Source organism: Pseudophryne corroboree, chromosome 3, assembly GCF_028390025.1.
Source record: "Pseudophryne corroboree isolate aPseCor3 chromosome 3, aPseCor3.hap2, whole genome shotgun sequence".
Taxonomy (NCBI): domain Eukaryota; kingdom Metazoa; phylum Chordata; class Amphibia; order Anura; family Myobatrachidae; genus Pseudophryne; species Pseudophryne corroboree.
This window is the reverse complement of record NC_086446.1, coordinates 30,390,866-30,418,058: the sequence shown is the minus strand read 5'-3', so window position 1 is coordinate 30,418,058 and position 27,193 is coordinate 30,390,866. Positions and strand designations below refer to the sequence as shown.

General features: G+C 48.9%; 1 protein-coding gene across 2 annotated transcripts in view; it reads left to right on the top strand.

Annotated features, from left to right (window-relative positions):
- The window catches only part of LOC135054591 (zinc finger protein 271-like), a 76,194-nt gene extending 52,250 nt beyond the window's left edge, over nucleotides 1–23,944 (top strand). The window contains exon 6 of one of the 2 annotated variants that reach the window (XM_063957760.1): nucleotides 21,775–23,944. In XM_063957760.1, the coding sequence (XP_063813830.1) occupies nucleotides 21,775–23,609 (1,835 nt within the window). In that variant the 3' untranslated portion in view covers nucleotides 23,610–23,944. Of the gene's footprint in view, nucleotides 1–21,771 lie in introns of both variants that reach the window. The other variant, XM_063957759.1, reaches the window with a different exon arrangement.
- Nucleotides 23,945–27,193: the final 3,249 nt, after the last annotated feature.

Below are 27,193 nucleotides of genomic sequence, written 5' to 3'. Positions count from 1 at the left end.
GGTTTTCTTCTGGTCAGGCACACACGACTGGGGCTCTCCGGGATCGTGTGGCCGCGCTTCGGGAGGTGGTGAGTGGGTCCCGCACGCGGGACCCGTGCTGTATCGCGATCCGGCGCGGCCGCTGGTAGGAGGGCCACGCGCGCTGGCGGTGGACACTGTGGCAGTACAGGCGATCCCACTAGATCACCAGGGCATGAGTGCAGGTCAGGTTTTTTCTTTAAACTTTTTTATTTGCAGCCCGCAGTACCAGGTGGTTTTGCCAGCAGAGGGGATAAGGCTTAGTCCTGGAGCCCCTCCCCCTTGCCCCAGGGCGCCATTTCCATTAAATGTTCCCGCCCTGGAGCTGCATATCTGTCTCTCCCTCACTCCCTGTCAGTGTTTGGGCGCCATTTCTCTCAGCTACACTGTTCCTGGGACTGCTTGGGCAAATCCTCCTTTGTAAAGCCGCCTGGTAGTCAGCGCTGTGACTTTACAAGACACTTAAGTATTCTACATGTCGTTTAGACAGTGATAGTTAAGAAAGAGTGCATTTAGTCAGGGTTTTCTGGTACAAGTACCCTGTGATATACATCCAGTTCTTACTGTGCAGTGTTATATCTATTGACTACATAGCTATATATAAGCTGGTCCAGTGCAGTATTATTGTTGGTAATAACCTCTGCATTGTATAACTGTGACTATATGTGTGTGCATTAGCTTGCTGAGTGGTTTCCATTTCGTGTCTCTCACTCAACTTGCTATCCCTATATTCTATAACCTGAGGGTGCTTGGTGCGTCAGGTTTACAATAATATAATATAGTATATTCACAAGATATACTCTAAATTGTATTTTTCTCTGTGATTTTAGTCACCATATCTCTCCTATATCTCTGCTTGTGCTGACTACACTGCGCAGGGGTTTGGGTAAGAGGTATTGTGCTGCTGATAATTGTACTGTGTTACCTGATACTGCAAGTTATATCATGTCTGCTTCTGAAGGTAACGGTTCTGGGGCTGAACACACTACCGGAGTTGCTGACGCCACAGATCCCTATGAGGAGAATATAGCAGCTGTGGGCTCTGGTTCTGGGGCTCCTTGCCCCCCCAGTGGAACTGTGGCAATGGGGGTCCATAATGACCCGCCGTGGGCTACTTTCTCCACACTTCTGAATACGCTAGTTACTAAACTAATGCCCCCTATGGGACCTCCTATGCCGGTTCAACCGTATGTGGTCCCCGCGGCTCACCCGCCGTGGGCAGATAACTTTTCTGCTCAATTGAAGAAATTGAACCAGTCCTTGACTACTAAAAAGTCTGACCCTCGCTCGCCTAAGACCAAAGGGTCCTCTAAGCGAGCTCTTACCTCCTCACAATCCACTGCTGTCACTGACACCTCGTCTAATGAAGATGACGCTTACACTGACCCCACAGATTCTGACACAGATACGGCTGATGGGGGGGGGGGGGGGGGTAGTGCACATGTGGATGTTCCTGATCTTTTGGAGGCTATTAAGTTGATTCTACAGACTACGGATGATCCCGAGCCATCCGTTCCTCCTAAGAAACCAGATAGGTTCAAGCGTCAGAAGGTGGTTAAACAAGTTTTACCTCATTCTGACCACCTAGTAGATATACGTCAGGAACCCTGGGGAAACCCAGGGAAGAAGTTTGTACCTCAAAAGAAGATGCTGGCTCGCTATCCCCTCGCGCCAGAGCTGTCTAAAAATTTGGAAACGCCTCCTCCAGTGGACTCGCATGTGGCTTGGATGGTGGTTTCCTCAGCTCTACCTGTCACTACCGTTGCGTCTCTAAAAGAGCCTACGGATAAACGTGTGGAGGGTTGTCTGAAAGCGATTTACACCCTCACTGGTGCTGCACAAAGGCCCACTATTGCAGCAACATGGGCTGCAGACGCTATTGAAGCATGGGCCCTAGAGTTGGAAGCTGAAATCTCTTCTGACCATGCTAGACAATGCTTGTCATATATTGTCACAGCTTCTCACTATATTAAAGAGGCGGCTTCTGATGCCGCTATTCTAGCAGCCAAGGCCTCTACTACGTCAGTCCTGGCTCGCCGGATATTGTGGCTGAGATCCTGGTCTGTGGATCTGGACTCTAAAAAAACCCTGGAGGTACTCCCTTTCACGGGAGATATTATGTTTGGGGAGGACTTAAATAAGATAGTGGCTGACTTGGCTACTGCCAAAACTGCCTGTCTACCAAGTACCGCTCCTTCTGTGTCGAAGGCTAAAGGTACTTCCTTTCGTCCTTCAGGTAAAGCAAAAGGTCAGGCGTACCACAGGCAGGCTCGCACTTCCAAACCTGGTAAGCCTAAGCCCAAAAGAGCCTGGGCTGCCCATCAGCCAGCTTCCAAGACCGATAAGCCTGCTGCACGACAGGACGGGCCTCCCTCTGGGGGATCCCAGGGTGGGGGGCCGGCTTCTAGGGTATACCCAGGAATGGTTGAAGACCACTTCAGATGCCTGGGTACGGGAAGTCGTCACTCGAGGTTACGGCATAGCCTTCAAAAACCGTCCCCCTCATCGATTTTGCCTGACACACGTCCCTTTGAACCAGACAAAGGCAAAAACTCTACATTTGGTGGTACAGACCCTCCTGGACACAGGAGTGGTAGTACAGGTGCCTCTTGCTCAGAGAGGCCGGGGGTACTATTCTCCGCTGTTTCTAGTCCCGAAATCGAATTGTGTCCTCCTGGCCCATTCTCAACCTCAAGGCATTAAACAAGTTTGTGAAAGTCTCCAAGTTCCGTATGTAAACCCTTCGCTCTATAGTTCTGGCCTTGGAACCTGGGGATTATATGGTCTCCCTGGATATACAGAATGCTTACCTGCATATTCCTATAGCAGTGTCGCATCAGCAATACCTGAGGTTTGCGATTGGCAACCTCCATTACCAGTTTTGGGCGTTACCTTTTGGTTTAACGATGGCTCCGCGAGTCTTCACCAAAGTTATGGCGGTGATGGCGGTGGTACTCCGCCGTCAAGGGGTCAGGATCCTACCGTATCTGAACGACTTGTTGATCCTGGTAAATTCCCCAGAACTTCTCCTACGTCATCTGGATATGACTGTCCGGTTTCTGCAAGCCCACGGGTGGCTCATCAACTGGAAGAAATCCTCCATGGTCCTTGCTCAGAGCATGGCGCACCTGGGAGCGCTATTGGACACTCACAACCAGCGGCTGTTCTTGTTTCAGGAGAAAGTCCTGAAGCTTCAGGAAAGGATTCGTTGCTTCCTTTCTCGTCCGCAAGTGTCGATACATTCGGCGATGCAGGTGCTGGGCCTCATGGTGTCAGCATTCGACATGGTGGAGTATGCTCAATTTCATTCTCGCCCCCTCCAGAGGCTGATTCTGGCCAAGTGGGACGGCCTGCCTCACCGGATCAGGTCTCACATGATCTCATTGACTCCGGAGCTCCGTCTGTCGCTGCACTGGTGGTTCCAGGACCAACGATTGTGCAGGGGCCGTCCCTTCTGGATATCCGACTGGGTCCTGTTGACGACAGATGCCAGTCTAAGGGGTTGGGGCGCGGTGCTGGAGCAACACTCCCTTCAGGGTCAGTGGACCAAGGAGGAGTCTCTCCTCTCGATCAACATTCTGGAATTGCGGGTGGTCTTCAACTCATTGAACCTGGCCCAGCATTTAATTCAGAACTGTCCTGTTCAAGTACAGTCGGACAACGCCACCACAGTGGCTTACATAAATCATTAAGGTGGCACTCAAGGCCGTTTGGCAATGAAGGAAGTCTCACGGATTCTGCAATGGGCGGAACGCCATCTACCGGCCATATCACCAATATTCATTCCGGGAGTCCTGAATTGGGAAGCGGACTTTCTCAGTCGTCAGGACGTACACGCTGGAGAGTGGGGCCTCCATCCAGAAGTGTTTCAACTCCTAGTGGAAAGGTGGGGCCTTCCAGACGTTGATCTGATGGCGTCTTGACACAACCACAAGGTTCCGGTCTTCGGAGCAAGGACAACGGATCCTCAAGCAGCATTTGTGGATGCGCTGGCGGTGCCGTGGAGGTTTCGGCTGCCGTACGTGTTCCCTCCGGTGTCACTCCTGCCCAGGGTAATTCGGAAGTTCAAGCAGGAAAGAGGAATCCTGCTTCTCATAGCTCCTGCGTGGCCCAGACGTCACTGGTTCTCAGACCTGCAGGGCCTATGTTCAGAGCGTCCAATCCCACAACGCCCAGACCTCCTTGTTCAGGGCCCCTGTGTTTACCAGGACCTAGCACGGCTGTCTTTGACGGCGTGGCTCTTGAAGCTTCCGTCTTGAGGGCTAAAGGGTTTTCTGAGGCGGTCATTCATACTATGTTGCGGGCCCGGAAACCGGCTTCTGCTCGGATTTACCATAGGGTCTGGCATTCTTACTTTGTTTGGTGCGCATCTAACAATTATGACGCTTCCAAGTTTAGTACAGCCAAGTTGTTGGCTTTTCTTCAGCAAGGCCTGGACTTAGGCCTGCGTCTGGCCTCCCTCAAGGTTCAAATTTCTGCCTGGTCGGTGTGGTTTCAGAGAAAAATTGCGACCTTACCTGATGTGCATACCTTTACTCAGGGTGTCTTGCGTATCCAACCTCCCTATGTCCCGCCTGTGGCTCCTTGGAACTTGTTGGTGGTTTTGGAGGCATTACAAGAGTCTCCGTTTGAACCTCTTGGTTCAGCTCATCTTAAGTGGCTTTCCTTTAAGGTAGTGTTTCTGCTGGCTATTGTCTGAGCTAGAAGAGTCGGATATGGGTGCCTTGTCTTGTAGTTCCCCGTGACCGGGCGGTTCTTAGGACTCGTCCCGGATATTTGCCTAAGGTGGTTTCTTCATTCCACCTTAATCAGGAGATTGTGGTTCCGGCACTTGTTTCTCCTGATCTGTCTCCCAAAGAGCAGTCTTTGGATGTGGTACGGGCTCTCCGTATCTATGTGAAGAGAACTGCTTCTATTAGGAAATCTGATTCTCTCTTTGTTCTGTTTGGGTTTCACAAACGGGGCTGGCCTGCTCGCAAGCAGACTTTGGCCAGATGGATTAGAATGGTGATTGCACATGCTTATGTGAGGGCTGGTCTGTCAGCTCCTGATCACATTACGGCCCATTCTACTCGGTCAGTTGGACCTTCTTGGGCGGTCCGCCGTGGTTAGACCCTTGATCAATTGTGCAAGGCGGCTATGTGGTCCTCCGGGAACACGTTCATAAGGTTCTATGCCTTCGATACGGCCGCTTCCCAGGATGCTTCCTTTGGACGCCGGGTTCTTGTGCCCGCTACAGTGCGTCCCCTCCCATGAGGAACTGCTTTAGGTCATCCCCAATGTCTGACCTTGTGGAGCCCAGTGTACCCCGCAGCAGAAAACGAGTTTTATGGTAACAACTTACCTTTGTTAAAACTCTTTCTGCGAGGTACACTGGGCTCCACAAGGCGCCCACCCTGACGCACTTAGCTTCTTTGGGTGGGTATGGCATTAGCCGCTGACACTTCTCCTGTCGTGAGAATGTGGTGTTTGTGGCTACTAACCGTTGTCGTCTCTTTTCCTGCTACTGCATTTGGCTGGTTAACTAAAAACTGAGCTCCAGTGCAGGGAGGCGGGGTTATAGAGGAGGCGGCGCTATGCATCTTGGGAACAGTCAAAGCTTTTGAGCCTGTTGGTGCCTCGGATCAAGATCCTACTCTACACCCCAATGTCTATCCTTGTGGAGCCCAGTGTACCTCGCAGAAAGAGTTTTAACAAAGGTAAGTTCTTACCATAAAACTTGTTATGTCACTACAGGGTCGCTACTCAGGTCTGCCGTTGCTGCGGCATGGGTGAGTAGTACTATTGAAAGGTGGGCAGATAACTTGTCTTCTGAGGTAGACACCCTAGACAGGGATAGTGTGCTTTTGACTCTGGGTCACATCAGGGATGCTGCAGCATATTTAAAAGAAGCTGTAAGGGATGTTGGCCTTTTGGTGTCTAGGGCCAATGCCATGACGGTCTCAGCAAGGAGAGCGTTGTGGATTCTTCAATGGAATGCTGACGCTGACTCTAAGAAGGCGATGGAGTCTGTTTAATGGTAGGGTCTTGTTTGGCGATGGCCTCGCTGACCTGGTGTCTACGGCTACCGTGGGTAAGTCTTCATTTTTACCCTATGTCCCTGCACAGCAGAAGAAATCGCCTCACTATCAGATGCAGTCCTTTCAGCCCAATAAATTAAAAAAAGGACGTGGGTCCTCCTTCCTGGGTACAAGGGGGAGAGGACGGGGAAAAAGGTCACAGGCTGTGGCAAGTTCCCAGGAGCAGAAGTCCTCTCCGGCTTCTACCAAATCCACCGCATGACGCTGGGGCTCCTCTGCAGGAGTCCGCACCAGTGGGGGCACGTCTCCAACTCTTCAGTCAGGTCTGGGTGCACTCGGCCCTGGATCCTTGGATAGTAGACATAGTAACCCAGGGGTACAAGTTTGAGTTTCAAGACGTGCCCCCTCACCGATTTTTAAAATCGGCCTTGCCAGCTTCTCTTCCAGAAAGGGAGATAGTTAGCGCTGCGATACTAAAGTTGTGTCAAAATCAAGTGATTGTCACGGTACCCCCGTCTCAACAGGTGGAAGGTTTTTAGTCGAGCCTGTTCCTGGTCCTGAAGCCGGATGGCTCAGTCAGACCGATTCTGAATCTAAAATCCCCCAATTTCTTTCTAAAGGAATTCAAATTCAAGATGGAGTCTCTACGAGCAGTGATCTCCAGTCTGGAGGAGGGGGATTTTATGGTGTCGGTCGACATAACAGATGCCTACTTACATGTCCCCATATATCCTCCACATCAGGCTTACCTGAGATTTGCTGTGCAGGATTGTCATTACCAATTTCAGACGATGCCATATGGTCTGTCCACGGCTCCGAGGGTTTTCACCAAAGTAATATCGGAAATTAAGGGTCTCGTGCGCAAGCAGGGAATCACAATTATCCCGTACTTGGACGATCTCCTCATAAAGGCGAGGTCCAAGGAGCAATTGTTGAAGAATGTTGCCCTTTCACTGACGATTCTGCAACAACACGGTTGGCTCCTAAATTTGCCAAAATCACAGTTGAATCCAACGACACGGCTGTCGTTCCTGGGTATGATTCTGGATACAGAATTGCAGAGTTTTTCTTCCAGTGGAAAAAGCTCTGGAAATACAGAACATGGTAAAACAGATTCTGAAACCGGCAAAGGTGTCAGTTCTTCACTGCACTCGGTTGCTGGGGAAGATGGTGGTGGCCTACGAGGCCATTCTGTATGGCAGGTTCCATGCCAGGGTGTTTCAGTGGAACCTGCTGGACCAGTGGTCCGGGTCTCATCTGGACATGCACCGGAAGATAATTCTATCTCCCAGGACCAGAATTTCCGTTCTGTGGTGGCTGCACAGTTCTCACCTTCTGGAGGGACGCAGGTTCGGAATTCAGGATTGGATCCTGGAGACCACAGATGCAAGCCTCCGAGGCTGCGGAGCAGTCACACAGGGAAGAAACTTTCAGGGAAAGTGGTCGAGCCAGGAAGCTTGTCTACACAAACATTCTGGAATTAAGAGCCATCTACAACGACATACTGAAGGCAGAACATCTTCTTCGAGGTCTGCCGGTCTTGATTCAGTCAGACAACGTGACAGCAGTAGCGTACATAAACCGCCAAGGCGGAACAAAGAGCAGAGCGGCGATGGCCGAGGCCATGAAGATTCTTTGCTGGGCGGAAAGACATGCCAGCGCTCTGTCAGCAGTCTTCATTCCAGGAGTCAACTGGGAAGCAGACTTCCTCAGCAGACACGATCTCCATCCAGGAGAGTGGGGTCTTCATCAAGAGGTCTTTGCAGAAGTGACAAGTCGTTGGGGAGTTCCTCAAGTGGACAAGATGGCGTCCCGCCTCAACAAGAAACTTCGGAGATATTGTTTCAGGTTAGGGGAACCTCAAGCGATAGCGGTGGACGCCCCTAGTGACACCGTGGGTGTTTCAGTCGGTCTATGTGTTCCCTCCACTTCCACTCATTCCAAAGGTGATAAAAATTATAAGAAGAACAAGGGTTCAGGCGATCCTCATTGTTCCGGATTGGCCAAAACGGGCCAGGTATCCAGATCTTCGGCAGTTGCTCATAGAAGATCCCTGGCCTCTTCCTCTTCGGGAGGACCTATTACAACAGGGGCCGTGCGTGTATCAGGACTTACCGCGGCTGCGTTTGACGGAGTGGCGGTTGAACGCCAAATCCTAACCCGAAAGGGTATTCCCAGTGAAGTTATTCCCACTCTTCTTTAGGCTAGAAAAGGAGTAACGGCAAAGCATTACAACCGTATTTGGAGAAAATATGTGTCTTGGTGTGAATCCAAGAAGGCTCCTACGAAAGAATTTCACCTGGGGCGTTTGCTCCATTTCCTACAAGCAGGTGTGGATGCGGGCCTAAAGTTAGGCTCTATTAAAGTACAGATTTCGGCCTTGTCGATCTTTTTTCAGAAAGAATTGGCCTTGCTTCCAGAAGTTCAGACCTTCGTAAAAGGCGTACTGTACATCCAACCTCCCTTTGTGCCCCCAGTGGCACCATGGGATCTTAATGTGGTGTTGCAATTCTTGCAATCACATTGGTTTGAACCTTTGCGCAAGGTGGAGATAAAATTCCTTACTTGGAAAGTGGTCATGTTGCTGGCCTTGGCGTCCGCGAGGCGAGTGTCTGAGTTGGCGGCTTTGTCTCACATAAGCCCCTATTTAATTTTCCATGCTGATTCTGCCAAAAGTGGTTTCATCATTTCACGTGAACCAGCCTATTGTGGTGCCAGTGGCTACTGACGCCTTGGCGGAGTCAAAGTCTCTCGATGTGGTCAGAGCTTTGAAGATCTATGTTGCCAGAACGGATCAGATTAGGAAAACAGAGACTCTGTTTGTCCTGTGGGCTCCCAACAAGATTGGGGCTCCTGCTTCTAAGCAGACTATTGCGCGCTGGATTTGTAATATGATTCAGCAGGCTCATTCTATGGCAGGATTGCTGTTACCGAAATCGGTGAAAGCCCATTCTACCAGAAAAGTGGGCTCATCCTGGGCGGCTGCCCGAGGAGTCTCGGCGTTACAACTTTGCCGGGCTGCTACTTGGTCGGGATCAAACACCTTTGCAAAGTTTTACAAGTTTGATACCCTGGCTGAGGAGGACCTCTTGTTTGGTCAGTCAGTGCTGCAGAGTCATCCGCACTCTCCTGCCCGTTCTAGAGCTTTGGTATAAACCCCATGGTTCTTGAAGAATCCCCAGCATCCTCTAGGACGTATGAGAAAATAGGATTTTAATACCTACCGGTAAATCCTTTTCTCTTAGTCCTTAGAGGATGCTGGGCGCCCGTCCCAGTGCGGGCTGTATCTGCAGTTTGGTTATAGTTACACTCATGTTGCGTTGAGTTCAGTCAATCTGTGACTGTTGTTGGTCATGCCGTTGCATGCGTTATGTTGAATGCCATGTTGTACGGCGTGTTGGAGGTGTGAGCTGGTATGTATCTCACCTTAGTTTAAATAATTAAATAAATCATTTTCCTCGAAATGTCCATCTCCTTGGGCACAGTTTTTATAACTGGAGTCTGGAGGAGGGGCATAGGGGGAGGAGCCAGTTCACACCCATTTAAAGTCTTATAGTGTGCCCATGTCTCCTGCGGATCCAGTCTATACCCCATGGTTCTTGAAGCATCCCCAGCATCCTCTACGGACTAAGAGAAAAAGTTTTACCGGTAGGTATTAAAATCCTATTTTTACGGGGAAGGTGCTGGCAACAGCTTCCCTTCTTCGTGGGACTTGAGGGGGGGGGGGAGTAGGAACCAACTTCTCAATTAGTTCAATGGTTCTGCTTCCGCTGACAGGACACCATTAGCTCCTGAGGGTACTGAACACAGCTCAAGCCTGGCTAGCGCTCACTCCCACAGCACTGCCGCCACCCCCTAACACAGCCAGAAGTCAGAAGAGTGGTGAGTATATTACCGGAGTCCTGCAGAGAGGGGTCCTCCGGTCATAGTTGGCGGCACACAGGTACAAGCGCATGTTAAAAATCCTTACTCTCGCTGGCATAATGTACATACATGGTAGCCACTGATGTACAACCCCAGCCAGTATAAATATTACACTTACTGAGGCAGAATCGCGCCATTACAGGGGGGCGGGGCTTCTCCTCAGACTTGTTGCCAGAACACTCACTGGGCGCCATTTTCTCCTGCAGAAACGCCAGACTGATGCTCCTGAACACTGTTTCTCATGACAATGCTGATACAAGTACCAGGGTGTTATAGAGGGGGAGGGGAGTGTTTATTACATTAGGTCTGCGGGCCTAATATTGGAAAAAGCGCTGTGGTTGTGTAATATTATACAATTTACATATAGGGCGCAGTGTGTGGACTGGCAAATCCCTCTGTGTATCTCTGACAGACTTTAGTGTGGGTCTGTCCCCGATAGCTCCCCAGTGTGATAGTGGTGTGTGTGTACACGAGTGTAACATGTCAGGAGAGCGCTCTACCACAGAGGAACTCATTTTAGATGCACAGGAGGGTAATGTGGTGGCCCTTCGCTCTCAGAAGGAGCCGGTGTGGGTGACAAAGTTGCAGAGTAATATGTCAAAGCTGGCAAAGAAATTCTCTGAGTCTGAACAACAGACTAAGTATTGGAGACAGTCTGTGGAGGATGCACTGTTTGCTGATCCCTCCATGTCATCCACTCGGGACCCCTCCAGTTCCCAGAAAAGGTCTCTGGCGCAGATTATGCAAGGGGACACAAACACAGATTCCGACACTGACGTCGACACTGGGGATTTGAGAGGGGTAGACCCAAAATTAGCCAAAAGCATTCAATGTATGATAGTCGCTATAAAAGAGGTGTTAGAATTTACTGATACAACACCTGCACCTGAGGAAAAAGATTATTTTAAATTAAATAAGAAACAGGTAGTGACTTTTCCTCCTTCAAAGGAATTGAATACATTCTTTGAAGAATCCTGGTCTAATCCAGAAAAGAAATGTACTATTCCTAGAAGGATACATGTAGCGTACCCTTTCCCTGAGGAAGACAGGCACAAGTGGGAGTCACCCTCAATGGTAGACACCTGAGTTTCTAGGCTGTCTAAGAAAATAATTTTGCCTGCCCCAGGGTCAGCTTCATTAAAGGAACCTGCTGACGATGAGTTAGAGACGACCTTAAAGTCCATATATACCGCTAACGGTACGTTACTCAGACCCACCATTGCTTGTGCGTGGGTGGGTAACGCTGTGGAAAAATGGTCGAACAACTTGCTAGTTAATATAGACACAGTTGATAAAGATGAAATGGTCCTAATTCTCAGTCATATCAAAGATGCTGCAGGTTACTTGGTTGAGGCTATGAAAGATGTTGGTTTGCTGGGTTCAAGATCCTCCACTATGGCGATTTCAGCCCGCAATGCACTATGGATCCGCCAATGGAATGCTGATGCGGAATCAAAGAGGAATATTGAGGCGCTCCCCTACTACAATGGTGAGGCCCTCTTTGGAGACAAGCTGGATGCCATGATATCAACAACTACATCAGGCAAATCAGCATTTCTCCCTTCTGCAGCTGCACCAGCTAGGAAATGGTATCATTTTCATACGATGCAGTCCTTTCGGCCCAACAAGTACAAAAAAAAAAGCAAAAGGTACCCCCTTCTTCGCAGGACAAGGGCGGGGAAGAGTTAGGAAACCTACCATGCCATCAGGCTCGCAAGAGCAGAAGCCAACCGCTGCTTCTACTAAAACCACAGCATGACGCTGGGGCTCCCCTGCGGTAGTACGATCGGGTGAGTGCACATCTACAGTTCTTCAGTCAGGTCTGGGTGCACTCAGATCTGGATCCTTGGATACTGCAAATAGTATCTCAGGGTTACAAGTTCGAATTTCAAGATCTCCCCCCATGCCGATTTTTCAAATCAGCCTTACCAGTTTCTGTTCAAGACAAAAGAAAGGTGCTGGACGCGATACAAAAAGTATGTCAAGACAAGATAATTTCCTTAGTTCCTGCACTACAACAGTAAAAAGGATTTTATGCAAGCCTGTTTGTGGTTCCGAAGCCGGACAGCTCGGTCAGACCGATTTTAAATCTAAAATCTCTGAATCTTTATTTAAAAAGATTCAAATTCAAGATGGAGTCCCTGAGAGCGGTGATCTCCAGCTTGGAGGAGAAGGAATTTCTGGTGTCGGTGGACATCAAGGACACCGAGGTACTGAAAGTATTTCTACCCGTGGAAAAGGCTCTGGAGATCCAGAGGATGGTCAAACAAATTTTGAAACCAGCACGCGTGTCGATTCATCAGTGCATCCACCTGCTGGGGAAGATGGTAGTGGCTTATAAGGCTCTACAACAGGGGTTCTCAAACTCGGTCCTCAGGGGCGCACACAGTGCATGTTTTGCAGGTAACCCAGCAGGTGCACAGGTGTATTAATTACTCACAGACACATTTTAAAAAGTCCACAGGTGGAGCTAATTATTTCACTTGTGATTCTGTGGGGAGACCTGCAAAACATGCACTGTGTGCGCCCCTGAGGGCCGAGTTTGAGAACCCCTGCTATACAATATGGCCGATTCCATGCCAGGGTGTTTCAGTGGGACCTACTGGACAAGTGGTCCGGATCGCATCTCCACATGCATCAGAAAATAATCCTGTCGACCAAAGCAAGAATTTCACTCCTGTGGTGGCTACACAGTTCTCACCTCCTGGAGGGACGCAGGTTCGGGATGTATGTCTGGATCCTAGTGACCACAGATGCAAGTCTCTGAGGTTGGGGAGCAGTCACACAAGGGGAAAGCTTTCAAGGAAGGTGGTCAAGTCAAGAAACACTTCTTCACATAAACACTCTGGAGTTGAGAGGCGTTTACAACAGCCTTCAACAAGCGGCGCATCTTCTTCAAGATCGTCCCATACAGATCCAGCCAGACAATGTAACAGCAGTAGCTTACATAAACCGTCAGGGACTATATTTTAGGCTCGTTTGCTGGTTTTTAAAAACTGTTCCCCATCATGCACTGGAATAACATAATTTCCTGTATAGGAGTATAAATATTTGTATCCTCACTGTCTGGACATACACCTTGAAAAAGACCCAAGTTGGTCGAAACGCCGTTGGTGCTACCAGACAGTGAGTTTTTATTTTTATTTTTGACACTCTGTCCTTTTCATGGGATACCATTTTAGAAGTATTTTCAACATGTTAGTACTGGTGTAAGTCCGGACTGCACCAGTTTCTGTCTCTTTTTCATCTGACCTGCATGTTAATCAACATACTGGAGGGTGGAATTTTTATAGAAAAGTGTCAGATTGCCCTTTTATGGATTTTGTATGCATATGAACGAATACCTTTGTTGGATTTTTTGATGTCGTGTTTGATCCTGGCTTAAAGAAACCTTGATATGTGGGATCAGTCCCCTCTAGAAGTGAGTGGGGTACGTTATCCAGAGCAGTTCTCTTTCTGCTATTACATCACGCAGGGTGCAGTGTCAAAGATACCTTTATACACCTGGTCTTGCTCTTTAATATGTGAGTTTCGGTACGTACACGTATACTGTGGAGTGGTGGCGAGTTACTATTCTCATCTTCTATCAAGTATCGGTTTGGCACAATAGGGCTCCATTTTCTGGATACTCTCGGGTTTTCATCCATTTGTGTCAAGCAATACCACCCATGTTTGTGCATTTTTTTCTTTTCCATATGTACATTATCTGGAATTTCTCATACGTCCTAGAGAATGCTGGGGTCCATATTAGAACCATGGGGTATAGACGGGTCCACCAGGAGCCATAGGCACTTTAAGAGTTTAATAGTGTGGGATGGCTCCTCCCTCTATGCCCCTCCTACCAGACTCAGTTTAGAAAATGTGCCCGGAGGAACCGGTCACAGCTAGGGGAGCTCTACAGAGTTCTTCTGGTAAAGAGTAATTTTTTTCTTTCAGGTTTTTTTGTTTTACAGGGAGGCTGTTGGCGACAGCCTCCCTGCAGCATGGGACTGGGGGGGGAGAGCAGTGTCCGCCCCGCGGGGTCTTGAGCCACTGCTCCGCTGACTGGACGGTGGCTCCAGAGGGGTCTGATCGCGCCCCGCTGCAGGGGAACACTCGCCCCGGCAGCAGGCCGCCACCCCCTCAGGGCGGCGAGTCAGTCACTGTCCCCCCTCTTCACACTGTCCCCCCGACAGTGTGAAGAAGGGCGGCTACGGGTCAGGAGTGCGGTTGTTCCCGCGCTCCTGGAAGGCTCAGCGGTACCTTGGTGCAGCGCTTGGGAGGGAGCGTCCCGGGCCAGCTCTGGACCCTGCACCGGTTTTTTTCAGCGTGTCAGGGTCTGCGTACCCAGGTCAGCATATTCCTCCGGCCAGTATAATCATCTTGTGAGCGGGAACACAGCGCCATTGAAGGGGGCGGAGCTTCTCAGAGCGGACCCAGCAGCGTTCAGCGCCATTTTTCCTGCCTGCAGCCACGGTTCACTGGATCCAGGTCCCTCCAGAGCTTTCTCCAGCAGTCTGTACGTACCAGGGGGCTGTAGAAGGGGGAAGGGGGGAGGCTGGTTAAAGGCTGTGTCACCTATTAAGGGACACAGTCAGCGCTGGGAAGGGACTCCCTTTGCCTGAAAAGCGCTGTGTGTGGGTTGGCTCCAATCTCTGTGTCTCTCTGCCATTCTTGGGGGGGAAACTCTGTCCTCAAAATACCCTGTGTGTTTGTGGGGTGTTTGTTTGTGTGTGTGTATGCAGCATGTCTAGGGACACTGTTGCATATGCTGCGGATGATTTGTCTTCCCAGGAAGACTCCATTCCATGTAATCAGGATTGCACTGTTTTAGCCCAGATCCCAGCTAGAGAGCCAGAATGGTTAGTCTCTCTGAGGGGGACTATTTCCCAGATTTCTGATAGAGTTGCTAGGACTGAGCATGCCACTCAGGTCCTCCAGTCCTCTATGGTTGTATGGTCTGATACTGCCTCCTCGGAGTCCCCTGCGGTACTTTCTAATAAGCGTGCGCTTGCAATTATGCAGGATGACACGGACACCGACTCTGACACTGCAGACGGTGATGGGGATGTGTTGTGGGGGACAGCATCACTTGCCATGGGGGTGCAGTTGATGATTGAGGCTGTTAGGGAGGTTTTACACATTTCAGACACAGCCCCGGAACAGGTGGAGGAGGCCTTCTTCACAGATCATAAGAAGCCCCCCCCGCCCCCCATACTTTCCCGGCATCCAAGGAATTGAATGCTATCTTTGAAAAGGCATGGGAAACTCCGGAAAAGAAATTCCAGATTCCCAAGAGAGTCTTGGTGGCTTTTCCCTTCCCAGAGGAAGATAGGAAGAGGTGGGAGTCCCCGCCGATAGTCGACGCCTCTGTATCCAGGCTGTCCAAACAGGTAGTTTTACCGGTACCGGGATCTACTGCGTTAAAGGACCCGGCAGATCGCAAGATGGATGCTACGCTGAAATCCATTTACACGGCTTCAGGGGCTATATTGCGGCCTATTATAGCCTGTGCTTGGATTGCTAAAGCTATTGCCAGATGGTCAGTCACTCTGCAGGAGGAATCGTCTACACTGGACAAAGGTGACGTTGATTTGTTTTTGCGTAATATTTAGGATTCTGCAGGATTCCTGGTAGATTCCATGAAGGACCTGGGTTCCATGGCTGCGGGGATCTCCTCCATGTCCGTCTCGGCTCGCAGGGGTCTAGACTGAGTCTGGTAGGAGGGGCATAGAGGGAGGAGCCAGCCCACACTATTAAACTCTTAAAGTGCCAATGACTCCTGGTGGACCCGTCTGTACCCCATGGTACTAATATGGACACCAGCATCCTCTACGGACTACGAGAAAAGGATTTACCGTTTCAGGTAATTAAAATCCTATTTTGTGAGATGATCAAAGAGAGTGGCTTTTTGAAAAAGACTTCCTATCATACAAGTGACGTATATTCACATTTATCATATTGTTATCGCCTTTGATCTTTCCTCATATTGTATGTTTTATATTAAGGGACACAGTCAGCGCTGGTTGGGGTCTCCCTATACCTTGTAAGCGCTGTGTGTGGGTTGGATCCAATCTCTGTGTCTCTCTGCCATTCTTGGGGGGAAACTCTGTCTGCCCTTACCCTGTGTGTATGTGGGGTGTGTGGGGATTGCAAGCAGCCATGTCTAGAGACTCTGTATCATATGCTGCAGAGGATATATCTTATCAGGAAGATCCCATTCCATCTAATCAGGATTGCACTGTTGTAGCGCAGATCCCGGCTAGGGAACCGGAGTGGTTAACCTCTTTAGGGGGGCTATTTCTCAGATTTCTGAGAGGGTTGCGCAGACTGAGAATGCAACTCAGGTTTTACAGTCCTATATGGTCCGGTTCTGTTCCCTCGGGCCCCCCTGCGATACACTCTCAAAAACGTGCTCTTGCCCAAATTACGCAGGATGACACGGATACCGATTCTGACACGGCAGGCGGTGATGGGGATGTGTTGAGGGGGGCAGCATCACTTGCTAAGGGTGTGCAGTTGATGATTGAGGCCATGAGAGATGTGTTAAATATTGCTGACACAACTCCTGAGCAGGTTGAGGAGGCTTACTTCACCGATAATAAGAAAGCCTCGCTAACCTTCCCTGCATCTAAAAAATGAAATGCTATATTTGAAAAATCCTGTGAAAACCCAGAGAAAAAATTCCAGATCCCAAAAAGGGTTCTGGTGGCTTTTCCCTTCCCTGAGGAAGATAGGAAATAATGGGAGACCCCGCCTATAGTTGACGCATCTGTCTCCAGGTTGTCTAAGAAGATGGTCTTACCTGTCCCGGGTTCTACCACGTTGAAAGAACCGGTAGATCGCAAGGCTGACACTACACACAAATCCATATATACGGCTTCAGGAGCGATACTGCGGCCTACTATTGCCTGTGCATGGATTTCTAAAGGTATTGCAAAGTGGTCAGGCACACTATTGGAAGACTTGGCTACGATGGATAAAGGTGACGTTGAATTGTTTTTACGTAACATACAGGATTCTGCAGGATTTATGGTGGAATCCATGAAGGATCTGGGTTCCATGGCTGCGGGGATCTCCACCATATCTGTCTCGGCTCGCAGGGGTCTCTGGCTGTGCCAATGGTCTGCGGACGCGGAATCCAGGAGAAGTGTGGAGAACCTACCCTACACAGGTCAGGCTCTTTTTGGGGAGGCGCTGGATGCGTGGATTTCCACGGAAACCGCGGGTAAGTCTCATTTTCTTCCCTCAGCTGCACCTGCTTTGAAGAAACTTTATTCTCCCAATACGTCACAGTCCTTTCGGCCCGCAGGACTAGAAAGAACAAGGCCTCTCACACCTTCTTTAGAGGAGGGCATGCTAAATCCAAAAAACCTGCACCTGCAGGTTCCCAGGACCAGAAGTTTGCTTCTAGTGCCTCAAAATCCTCAGCATGACGGTGGACCGCCCAGCCTGGAGGTCGGTCAGGTGGGAGCAACACTCCGGCATTTCAGCCACATCTGGGTGCAGGATATTGGATCCCTGGGTGCAGGATATTGTGTCCCGGGGGTACAGGCTGGAGTTTCAAACTCTTCCACCTCACCGATTCTTCAAATCAGGCTTGCCAGCTTTGCTGGCAGACAGAGCTATCCTACAGGAAGCTATCCAAAAATTGGAAATGTCAGAAGTCATTGTTCCAGTTCCACCTCATCAGCAAAACAAGGGTTACTATTCGAACCTTTTTGTGGTACCGAAGCCGGATGGTTCGGTCAGGCCAATTTTGAACTTGAAATCGTTAAACCCTTATCTAAGGGAGTTCAAATTCAAAATGGAGTCTCTGAGGTATGGTGGAGGGGGAGTTTCTGGTGTTCCTGGACATCAAGGATGCGTACCTCCACATTCCCATTTGGTCACTGCATCAGGCTTATCTCAGGTTTGCACTGTTAGATGATCACTATCAGTTTCAAGCACTGCCATTCGGTCTATCCACGGCGCCAAGGAACTTCACCAAGGTGATGGAAGAGATGATGGTTCTCCTCCGCAAGCAGGGGATGAACATAATTCCATATCTGGACGACCTGCTGATCAAGGCATCGTCCAGGGAGAAGTTGTTATGGTCCATTGCTCTCACAACGCATCTTCTCAGGGAGCACTGTTGGGTCCTGAACCTTCCAAAGTCTCATCTGGAGCCGACAAGGAGGCTGTCTTTCCTGGGGATGATCCTCAACACGGAGGTGCAGAGGGTGTTTCTCCCAGTGGAGAAAGTGCTGGTGATGCAGTCAATAGTCCGGGATGTCTTGAAGCCTGCCCGGGTATCGGTTCATCAGTGCATCCGCCTTTTGGGGAAGATGGTTGCCTCCTACGAGGTTCTGCAGTACGGAAGGTTTCATGCTCTGTCCTTTCCGCTGGATCACCTGGACCAGTGGTTGGTATCTCACCTACACAAGCACCAGAGGATACGTCTGTCGCCGAAAGCAAGGATTTCACTCCTCTAGTGGCTGCAACTGCCGCACCTTCTGGAGGGCCGCAGGTTCCTTCTAACCACGAATGCAAGTCTCAGAGGTTGGGGAGCAGTCACTCAAGGGGAAACCTTCCTAGGAAAGTGGTCAAGTCAGGAATCTCTTCTTCCAATAAACATCCTGGAGCTAAGGGCCGTGTACAACAGGCTTCTTCAGGAAGCACACCTTCTACAGGATCAGGCTTTTCAGGTGCAGTCGGACAACGTGACCACAGTGGCCTACATAAACCGACAAGGTGGAACAAAGAGCAGAACTGCAATGTCAGAGGTGACAAGAATCCTCCTCTGGGCAGAAAGGAACGCAGTGGCGATGTCAGCAATCTTCATTCCGGGAGTAGACACCTGGGAAGCGGATTTTTTCAGCAGACACGATCTCCATCCAGGAGAGTGGGGCCTCCACCCGGAGGTGTTCGAGGAGGTAACCGGTTGGTGGGGTGTACCTCACATAGACAAGATGACCTCAACAAGAAGCTGCGGAGGTACTGTTCCAGGTCGAGAGACCTACAAGCAGTGGCAGTGGACGCACTGGTGACACCGTGGGTGTTCAAGTCAGTGTATGTGTTCCCTCCACTTCCTCTCATTCCAAGAGTTCTACAGCTTGTAAAAAGAACAAGGGTACAGGCAATCCTCATTGCTCCGGACTGGCCAAGGAGGGCTTGGTACGCGGATCTGCTGGATCTACTACTGGATGATCCAAGGCCTCTACCTCTTCGGGAGGATCTTCTACGACAGGGGCCGTTCGCTTATCAAGACTTACCACGGCTACGCTTGATGGCATGGCGGTTGAGCCCCAGATCTTAACTTGGACGGGTATTCCGAGCGCGGTTATTCCTACCCTGATACAGGCTAGGAGGGGAGTAACGTCTAAACTTTACCATCGTATTTGGAAAAGATATGTGTCTTGGTGTGAATCCAAGAAGTTTCCTGCGGTGGAGTTTCAACTTGGACGGTTTCTCCTGTTCCTGCAAGCAGGAGTTGATATGGCCTGAGATTGGGGTCCCTAAAGGTCCAGATTTCGGCTTTATCCATTTTCTTCCAGAAACAATTTGCTGCCCTCCCTGAGGTTCAGACCTTTTTGACAGGGGTACTGCACATCCAGCCTTTCTTTGTGGCGCTGACAGCACCCTGGGTTCTTGACGTGGTGTTGCATTTCCTGCAATCGAATTGATTTGAGCCTTTACAGGAGGCTGAGGTCAAGTTTCTCACGTGGAAGGCTGTCACTTTGTTGGCATTAGCTTCTGCGCAACGTTTACTCATAAGGTGGGTTCTCCTTGGGCGGCTGCCCGGGGTGTCTCGGCTTTACAGCTTTGCCGAGCGGCTACTTGGTCTGGGTTGAACACGTCTGCTAAGTTTTACAAGTTCGATACTTTGGCCTCTGAGGACATAAAGTTTGATCAAGCAGTTCTGCAGGAGCCTGCGCGCTCTCCCGCCCATTCTGGGATATTTGGTACATCCCCATGGTACTAATATGGACCCCAGCATCCTCTAAGACGTAAGAGAAAATAGGATTTTAATTACCTACCAGTAAATCCTTTTCTCGTAGTCCGTAGAGGATGCTGGGCGCCCAGTGCTTCTTTACCCTGCAGTGGTTATTTAGTTCAATACTGCCTTGTTCCTAGGTAAGTACTGCGGTTCTTTAGTGTTTCAGTAATGTTTCAGCTGTTGCTGAGTTTTCCGGCTTGTCAGCTGGGTTTGCCTTGTTTGTGTGAGCTGGTATGAATCTCGCCACTATCTGTGTATTTCCTTCTCTCAAAGTATGTTGTCTCCTCGGGCACAGTTTCTAGACTGAGTCTGGTAGGGGCATAGCGGGAGGAGCCAGCCCAGACTGTTTAAACTCTTAAAGTGCCAGTGGCTCCTGGTGGACCCATCTATACCCCATGGTACTAATATGAACCCCAGCATCGTCTACGGTCTACGAGAAAAGGATTTACTGGTAGGTAATTAAAATCCTATTTATACTCCTGCTCTGCCTCTCGCATCATGTCACTGTGTGTTACCAGCCCAGAGATCTGACCAGTGTCCTCCCCACACTGTCTGGTGTATCTCATACATCAGGAGCCATCAGCCCCTATTATACTCCTGCTCTCCCCATCACATCATGTCACTGTGTGTTACAAGCCCAGAGATCTGACCAGTCTCCTCTCCTCACTCTCTTGTGTATCTTATACATCAGGAACCATCAGCCCCTATTATACTCCTGCTCTCCCCCTCACATCATGTCACTGTGTTTTACCAGCCCAGAGATCTGACCAGTCTCCTCCCCACACTCTCTAGTGTATCTCATACATCAGGAGCCATCAGCCCCTATTATACTCCTTCTCTCTCCCTCACATCATGTCACTGTGTGTTACCAGCCCAGAGATCTGACCAGTTTCCTCCCCCCACACTCTGGTGTATCTCATACATCAGGAGCCATCAGCCCCTATTATACTCCTCTCCCCTCACATCATGTCACTGTGTGTTACCAGCCCAGAGATCTGACCAGTCTCCTCCCCACACTCTCTGGTATATCTCATACATCAGGAGCCATCAGCCCCTATTATACTCCTGCTCTCCCCCTCACATCATGTCACTGTGTGTTACCAGCCAGATATCTGACCAGTCTCCTCCCCACTCTCTCTGGTGTATCTCATACATCAGGAGCCATCAGCCCCTATTATACTCCTGCTCTCCCCCTCATATCATGTCACTGTGTGTTACCAGCCCAGATATCTGACCAGTCTCCTCCCCACACTCTCTGGTATATCTCATTCATCAGGAGCCATCAGCCCCTATTATACTGCTGCTCTCCCCTCACATCATGTCACTGTGTGTTACCAGCCCAGAGATCTGACCAGTCTCCTCCCCACACTCTCTGGTATATCTCATACATCAGGAGCCATCAGCCCCTATTATACTCCTGCTCTCCCCCTCATATCATGTCACTGTGTTTTACCAGCCCAGAGATCTGACCAGTCTCCTTACCACACTCTCTGGTGTATCTCATACATCAGGAGCCATCAGACCATCTGATATTAGCCACAATCCACTATGTGCACCACCACATGACATTACCCTTTCGTTTTCCTTGTATGGTAATATCTCAGTCATGTCTTTGTAAATATGATTTATATTAACACTGCATTACTAAAGCAAAGTAGCAGGTGGAGGTCACACCCTATGGCTGCACACATCAGACATTCCCCATCTGGCTGCACACACAGAGCTGTAATGAGACACCCATCATTGTACAATAGCTGTCACCATTTTTGGTCTCTTTTTGCTTTTCTGCTCTGGTTGGACAATGCCTAATGAACTTTCCTCTTTGTGTCTTTACATTTATCTTATATCCAGCAGGTGGACTCCTAGGCAGGAACACCCGGGAAGGGCCTCTCAGTGTATCTTCTGATTTTGATAAAAAAGATAAAAACACACAAGATTCTCAAGGAGACAACCCCAGTATACAGCCAACACCTGACAGTGCAGCTATATCATCTAACTCCACTCATGAGGAACTCTCTCCTGATCACTCGGATGTTGCCACACGGAGACCTAATAGGAGAGCTCATAGAGTTCCTACTGTAATTTCCTGCTCGGAGTGCGAGAAATGTTTTCCATATAAATCAGAGCTTGTTAGACATCAGAAAAGCCACACAGGTGAGAGGCCATTTCCATGCTCTGAGTGTGGAAAATGTTTTAAACATAAATCACAACTTATTGTACATCTGAGAACTCACACAGGGGAGAAACCATATCCATGTTCTGAGTGCGGGAAACGTTTTCCAATAAAGCTGGCTCTTGTTAACCATCAGAGAATTCACACAGGTGAGAGGCCATATCCATGCTCTGAGTGTGGGAAATGTTTTACACGAAAATCAATTCTTGTTCAACATCAGAGAAGTCACACAGGTGAGAAGCCGTTTCCTTGCTCTGAGTGTGGGAAATGTTTTTCAAAGAACTCAGAGCTTGTTCAACATCAGAGAATTCACACAGGTGAGAGGCCATATACATGCTCTGAGTGTGGGAAATGTTTTAAACAGAAATCACAACTTATTGTACATCTGAGACGTCACACAGGGGAGAGACCTCATCAATGCTCAGACTGTGGGAAATGCTTTATAAACAAATCAGATCTTATTATACATCAGAGAAGTCACACAGGTGAGAGGCCATATACATGTTCTGAGTGTGGGAAATGTTTTACACAGAAATCAGTTCTTGTTACACACCTGAGACATCACACAGGTGAGAGACCTTTTCCATGCTCTGAGTGTGGAAAAAGTTTTATAGACAAATCAGAATTTATTACACATCAGAGAAGTCACACAGGTGAGAGGCCATATACATGTTCTGAGTGTGGGAAATGTTTTACACAGAAATCAGGTCTTGTTACACATCAGAGAAGTCACACAGGTGAGAGGCCATATACATGTTCTGAGTGTGGGAAATGTTTTACACGGAAATCAGGTCTTGTTACACACCTGAGACGTCACACAGGTGAGAGACCTTTTCCATGCTCAGAGTGTGGAAAAAGTTTTATAGACAAATCAGATCTTACTCAACATCAGAGAATTCACACAGGTGAGAAGCGGTTTCCTTGCTCTGAGTGTGGGAAATGTTTTGCACATAACTCAGAGCTTGTTAACCATCAGAGAATTCACACAGGTGAGAGGCCATATACATGCTCTGAGTGTGGGAAATGTTTTAAACTGAGCTCCCAACTTGTTAAACATCTGAGACGTCACACAGGGGAGAGACCTCACCAATGCTCAGACTGTGGGAAATGCTATATAAACAAATCAGATCTTATTATACATCAGAGAAGTCACACAGGTGAGAGGCCATATACATGTTTTGAGTGTGGGAAATGTTTTACAAATAAATCAAATCTTGTTCAACATCAGAGAAGTCACACAGGTGAGAAGCCGTTTCCTTGCTCTGAGTGTGGGAAATGTTTTGCATATAACTCAGAGCTTGTTAAACATCTGAGACGTCACACAGGGGAGAGACCTCATCAATGCTCAGACTGTGGGAAAGGCTTTATAAACAAATCAGATCTTATTATACATCAGAGAAGTCACACAGGTGAGAGGCCATATACATGTTCTGAGTGTGGGAAATGTTTTACAGGCAAATCAAATCTTATTAGACATCAGAGAAGTCACACAGGTGAGAAGCTGGTTTCTTCTTGAAGAACCTGAATTCTGCAAAATCTTAATTCTTGCTACTCATCAGAATTACACACAATAGAAGAGCAATCCACCCCTGTAGCCTTACTTCATTATCATCTAAATATGGGGAAAACATTTTGCTTTGAAATCTTTTAATTTTCTAATAATCTGTTTCAAAATAATCAGATTCCTGTAATACGCTGATAAAAAAAATAAACCTAGCACCATTAGCAGCTGGTGAGAGGTTATCAATAGACCTTTGCAGTATTAATACAGAGTATAAACTGATTCAGCAGCCTGCATAGTGGCTTTATACTAATCGTTTATTGTGGTCTATTGCATCGTTTTAACATTATCTTATGTTTTAATAAATGTGTATTTTCTATGATCTGTCCATAAATAGATTATTTACTATGTGTCCTATAAGACACTGGTTATCTATATTATAATCCTCTAAGGTCTGTCACATCTACATTCATGCACAATGGGAGCTGGGATGTGTGATGCCCCTCCAATGCCTAGCACTGCTAGAGCAATGGGACACACCCTAGCAGGAGAGGAAGAGAACCCAATGGGAGGTAAGTATACAGCCACAGGATGAAGGGGGCAAGATGGAGCCGAGGGGGCAGGGTCGGGCAAGATTGGGTTAGATGGGGTGGAGGAGCAGGAATAGTTGTGGAGCAGTGACGGGTATGGGAGTGGGCTACATGGGGCCCGTCAATGTTAATTGGAAATATGTAATTTGGGATTAAATTGGATCCACAGGCAATGTTATGTGGTAGGAAAAACGAGTTTTATGGTAAGAACTTACCTTTGTTAAAACTCTGCGAGGTACACTGTGCTCCACAAGTCTGGACAATGGGGTGTAGAGTAGGATCTTGATCCGAGGCACCAACAGACTCAAAGCTTTGACTCTTCACAGAATGCACAGCGCTGCCTCCTATATCACCCCGCCTCCCAGCACAGGAGCTCAATTTTAGTTAACCAGCCCAATGCAGTAGCAGGAAAAGAGACGACAACGGTTAGTAGCCACATACACCACACTCTCATGACAAGAGAAGTGTCAGCGGCTAATGCCATATCAACCCAAAGAAGCTAAGTGTGTCAGGGTGGGCGCCTTGTGGAGCCCAGTGTACCTCGCAGAAAGAGTTTTAACAAAGGTAAGTAATTACCATAAAACTCGTTTTCTGCTGCGGGGTACACTGGGCTCCACAAGTCTGAACAATGGGGATGTCCTAAAGCAGTTCCCTATGGGAGGGGACGCACTGTAGCGGGCACAAGAACCCGGCGTCCAAAGGAAGCATCCTGGGAAGCGGCAGTATCGAAGGCATAGAACCTTTATGAACGTGTCCACGGAGGACCACGTAGCCGCCTTGCACAATTGATCAAGGGTTGCACCACGGTGGGCCGCCCAAGAAGGTCCAACAGACCGAGTAGAATGGGCTGTAATGTGATCAGGAGCTGACAGACCAGCCTTCACATAAGCATGTGCAATCACCATTCTAATCCATCTGGCCAGGGTCTGCATGTGAGCAGGCCAGCCACGTTTGTGAAATCCAAACAAAACAAAGAGAGAATCAGATTTTCAAAGAGAAGCAGTTCTCTTCACATAGATACGGAAAGCCCGTACCACATCCAAAGACCGCTCTTTGGGAGACAAATCAGGAGAGACAAAGGCTGGAACCACAATCTCCTGATTAAGGTGGAACGAAGAAACCACCTTAGGTAAATATCCGGGACGAGTCCTAAGGACCGCCCGGTCACGGTGAAAAATCAGAAATGGGGAACTACAAGACAAGGCACCCAGATCCGACGCTCTTCTAGCAGAGGAAATAGCCAGCAAGAACACCACCGTAAGGGAAAGCCAATTAAGGTCAGCTGAACCAAGAGTTTCAAATGGAGGCTCTTGCAATGCCACCAAAACCACCAACAAGTCCCAAGGAGCCACAGGCGGGACATAGGGAGGTTGGATATGCAACACACCCTGAGTGAAAGTATGAATATCAGGTAAAGTTGCAATTTCTCTAACGTCCTAGTGGATGCTGGGACTCCGTCAGGACCATGGGGAATAGCGGGCTCCGCAGGAGACAGGGCACATCTAAATAAAGCTTTTAGGATCACATGGTGCGTACTGGCTCCTCCCCCTATGACCCTCCTCCAAGCCTCAGTTAGGTTTTTGTGCCCGTCCGAGAAGGGTGCAATCTAGGTGGCTCTCCTAAAGAGCTGCTTAGAAAAAGTTTTTTTAGGTTTAAATCTCAGTGAATCCTGCTGGCAACAGGATCACTGCATCGAGGGACTTAGGGGAGAGATTTCCAACTCACCTGCGTGCAGGATGGATTGGAGTCTTAGGCTACTGGACACTTAGCTCCAGAGGGAGTCGGAACACAGGTCCTCCTGGGGTTCGTCCCGGAGCCGCGCCGCCGATCCCCCTTACAGACGCTGAAGACGGAGGTCCGGAAAGCAGGCGGCAGAAGACTCCTCAGTCTTCATGAAGGTAGCGCACAGCACTGCAGCTGTGCGCCATTGTTGCTACACGTCTCACTGATTCAGTCACGGAGGGTGCAGGGCGCTGCTGGGGGCGCCCTGGGCAGCAATATTAAATACCTTTAGTGGCAAAATAAATACATCACATATAGCCATTAAGGCTATATGTATGTATTTAACCCAGGCCAGTTTTCTTAAAACCCGGGAGAAAAGCCGCCGAAAAAGGGGCGGAGCTTATTCTCCTCAGCACTCAGCGCCATTTTCCTGCTCAGCTCCGCTGGTGAGGAAGGCTCCCAGGACTCTCCCCTGCACTGCACTACAGAAACAGGGTAACAAAGAGAAGGGGGGCATAATTTGGCGATATTGATATATTAAAAGCGCTTATATCAAAAACAACACCTTCTAGGGTTGTTTATATACATTTATAGCGTTTTTGGTGTGTGCTGGCAAACTCTCCCTCTGTCTCCCCAAAGGGCTAAGAGGGTCCTGTCTTCGATTAGAGCATCCCCTGTGTGGCTGCTGTGTGGCGGTACGTGTGTGTCGACATGTATGAGGACGATGTTGGTGTGGAGGCAGAGCAATTGCCGGTAATGGTGATGTCACCCCCTAGGGAGTCGACACCGGAATGGATGGCTTTAGTTATGGAATTACGTGATAATGTTAGCACATTACAAAAGTCAGTTGACGAAATGAGACGGCCGGAAAACCAGTTAGTACCGGCTCAGGCGTCTCAGACACCGTCAGGGGCTGTAAAACGTCCCTTACCTCAGTCAGTCGACACGGGTACCGACACAGATGAATCTAGTGTCGACGGTGAAGAAACAAACGTATTTTCCAATAGGGCCACACGTTATATGATCACGGCAATGAAGGAGGCTTTGCAGATCTCTGATACTGCTGGTACCTCAAAAAGGGGTATTATGTGGGGGGTGAAAAAACTACCTGTAGCTTTTCCAGAATCAGAGGAATTGAATGACGTGTGTGACGAAGCGTGGGTTAACCCAGATAGAAAACTGCTAATTTCCAAGAAGTTAGTGGCATTATACCCTTTCCCACCAGAGGTTAGGGCGCGCTGGGAAACACCCCCTAGGGTGGATAAGGCGCTCACACGTTTATAGCCT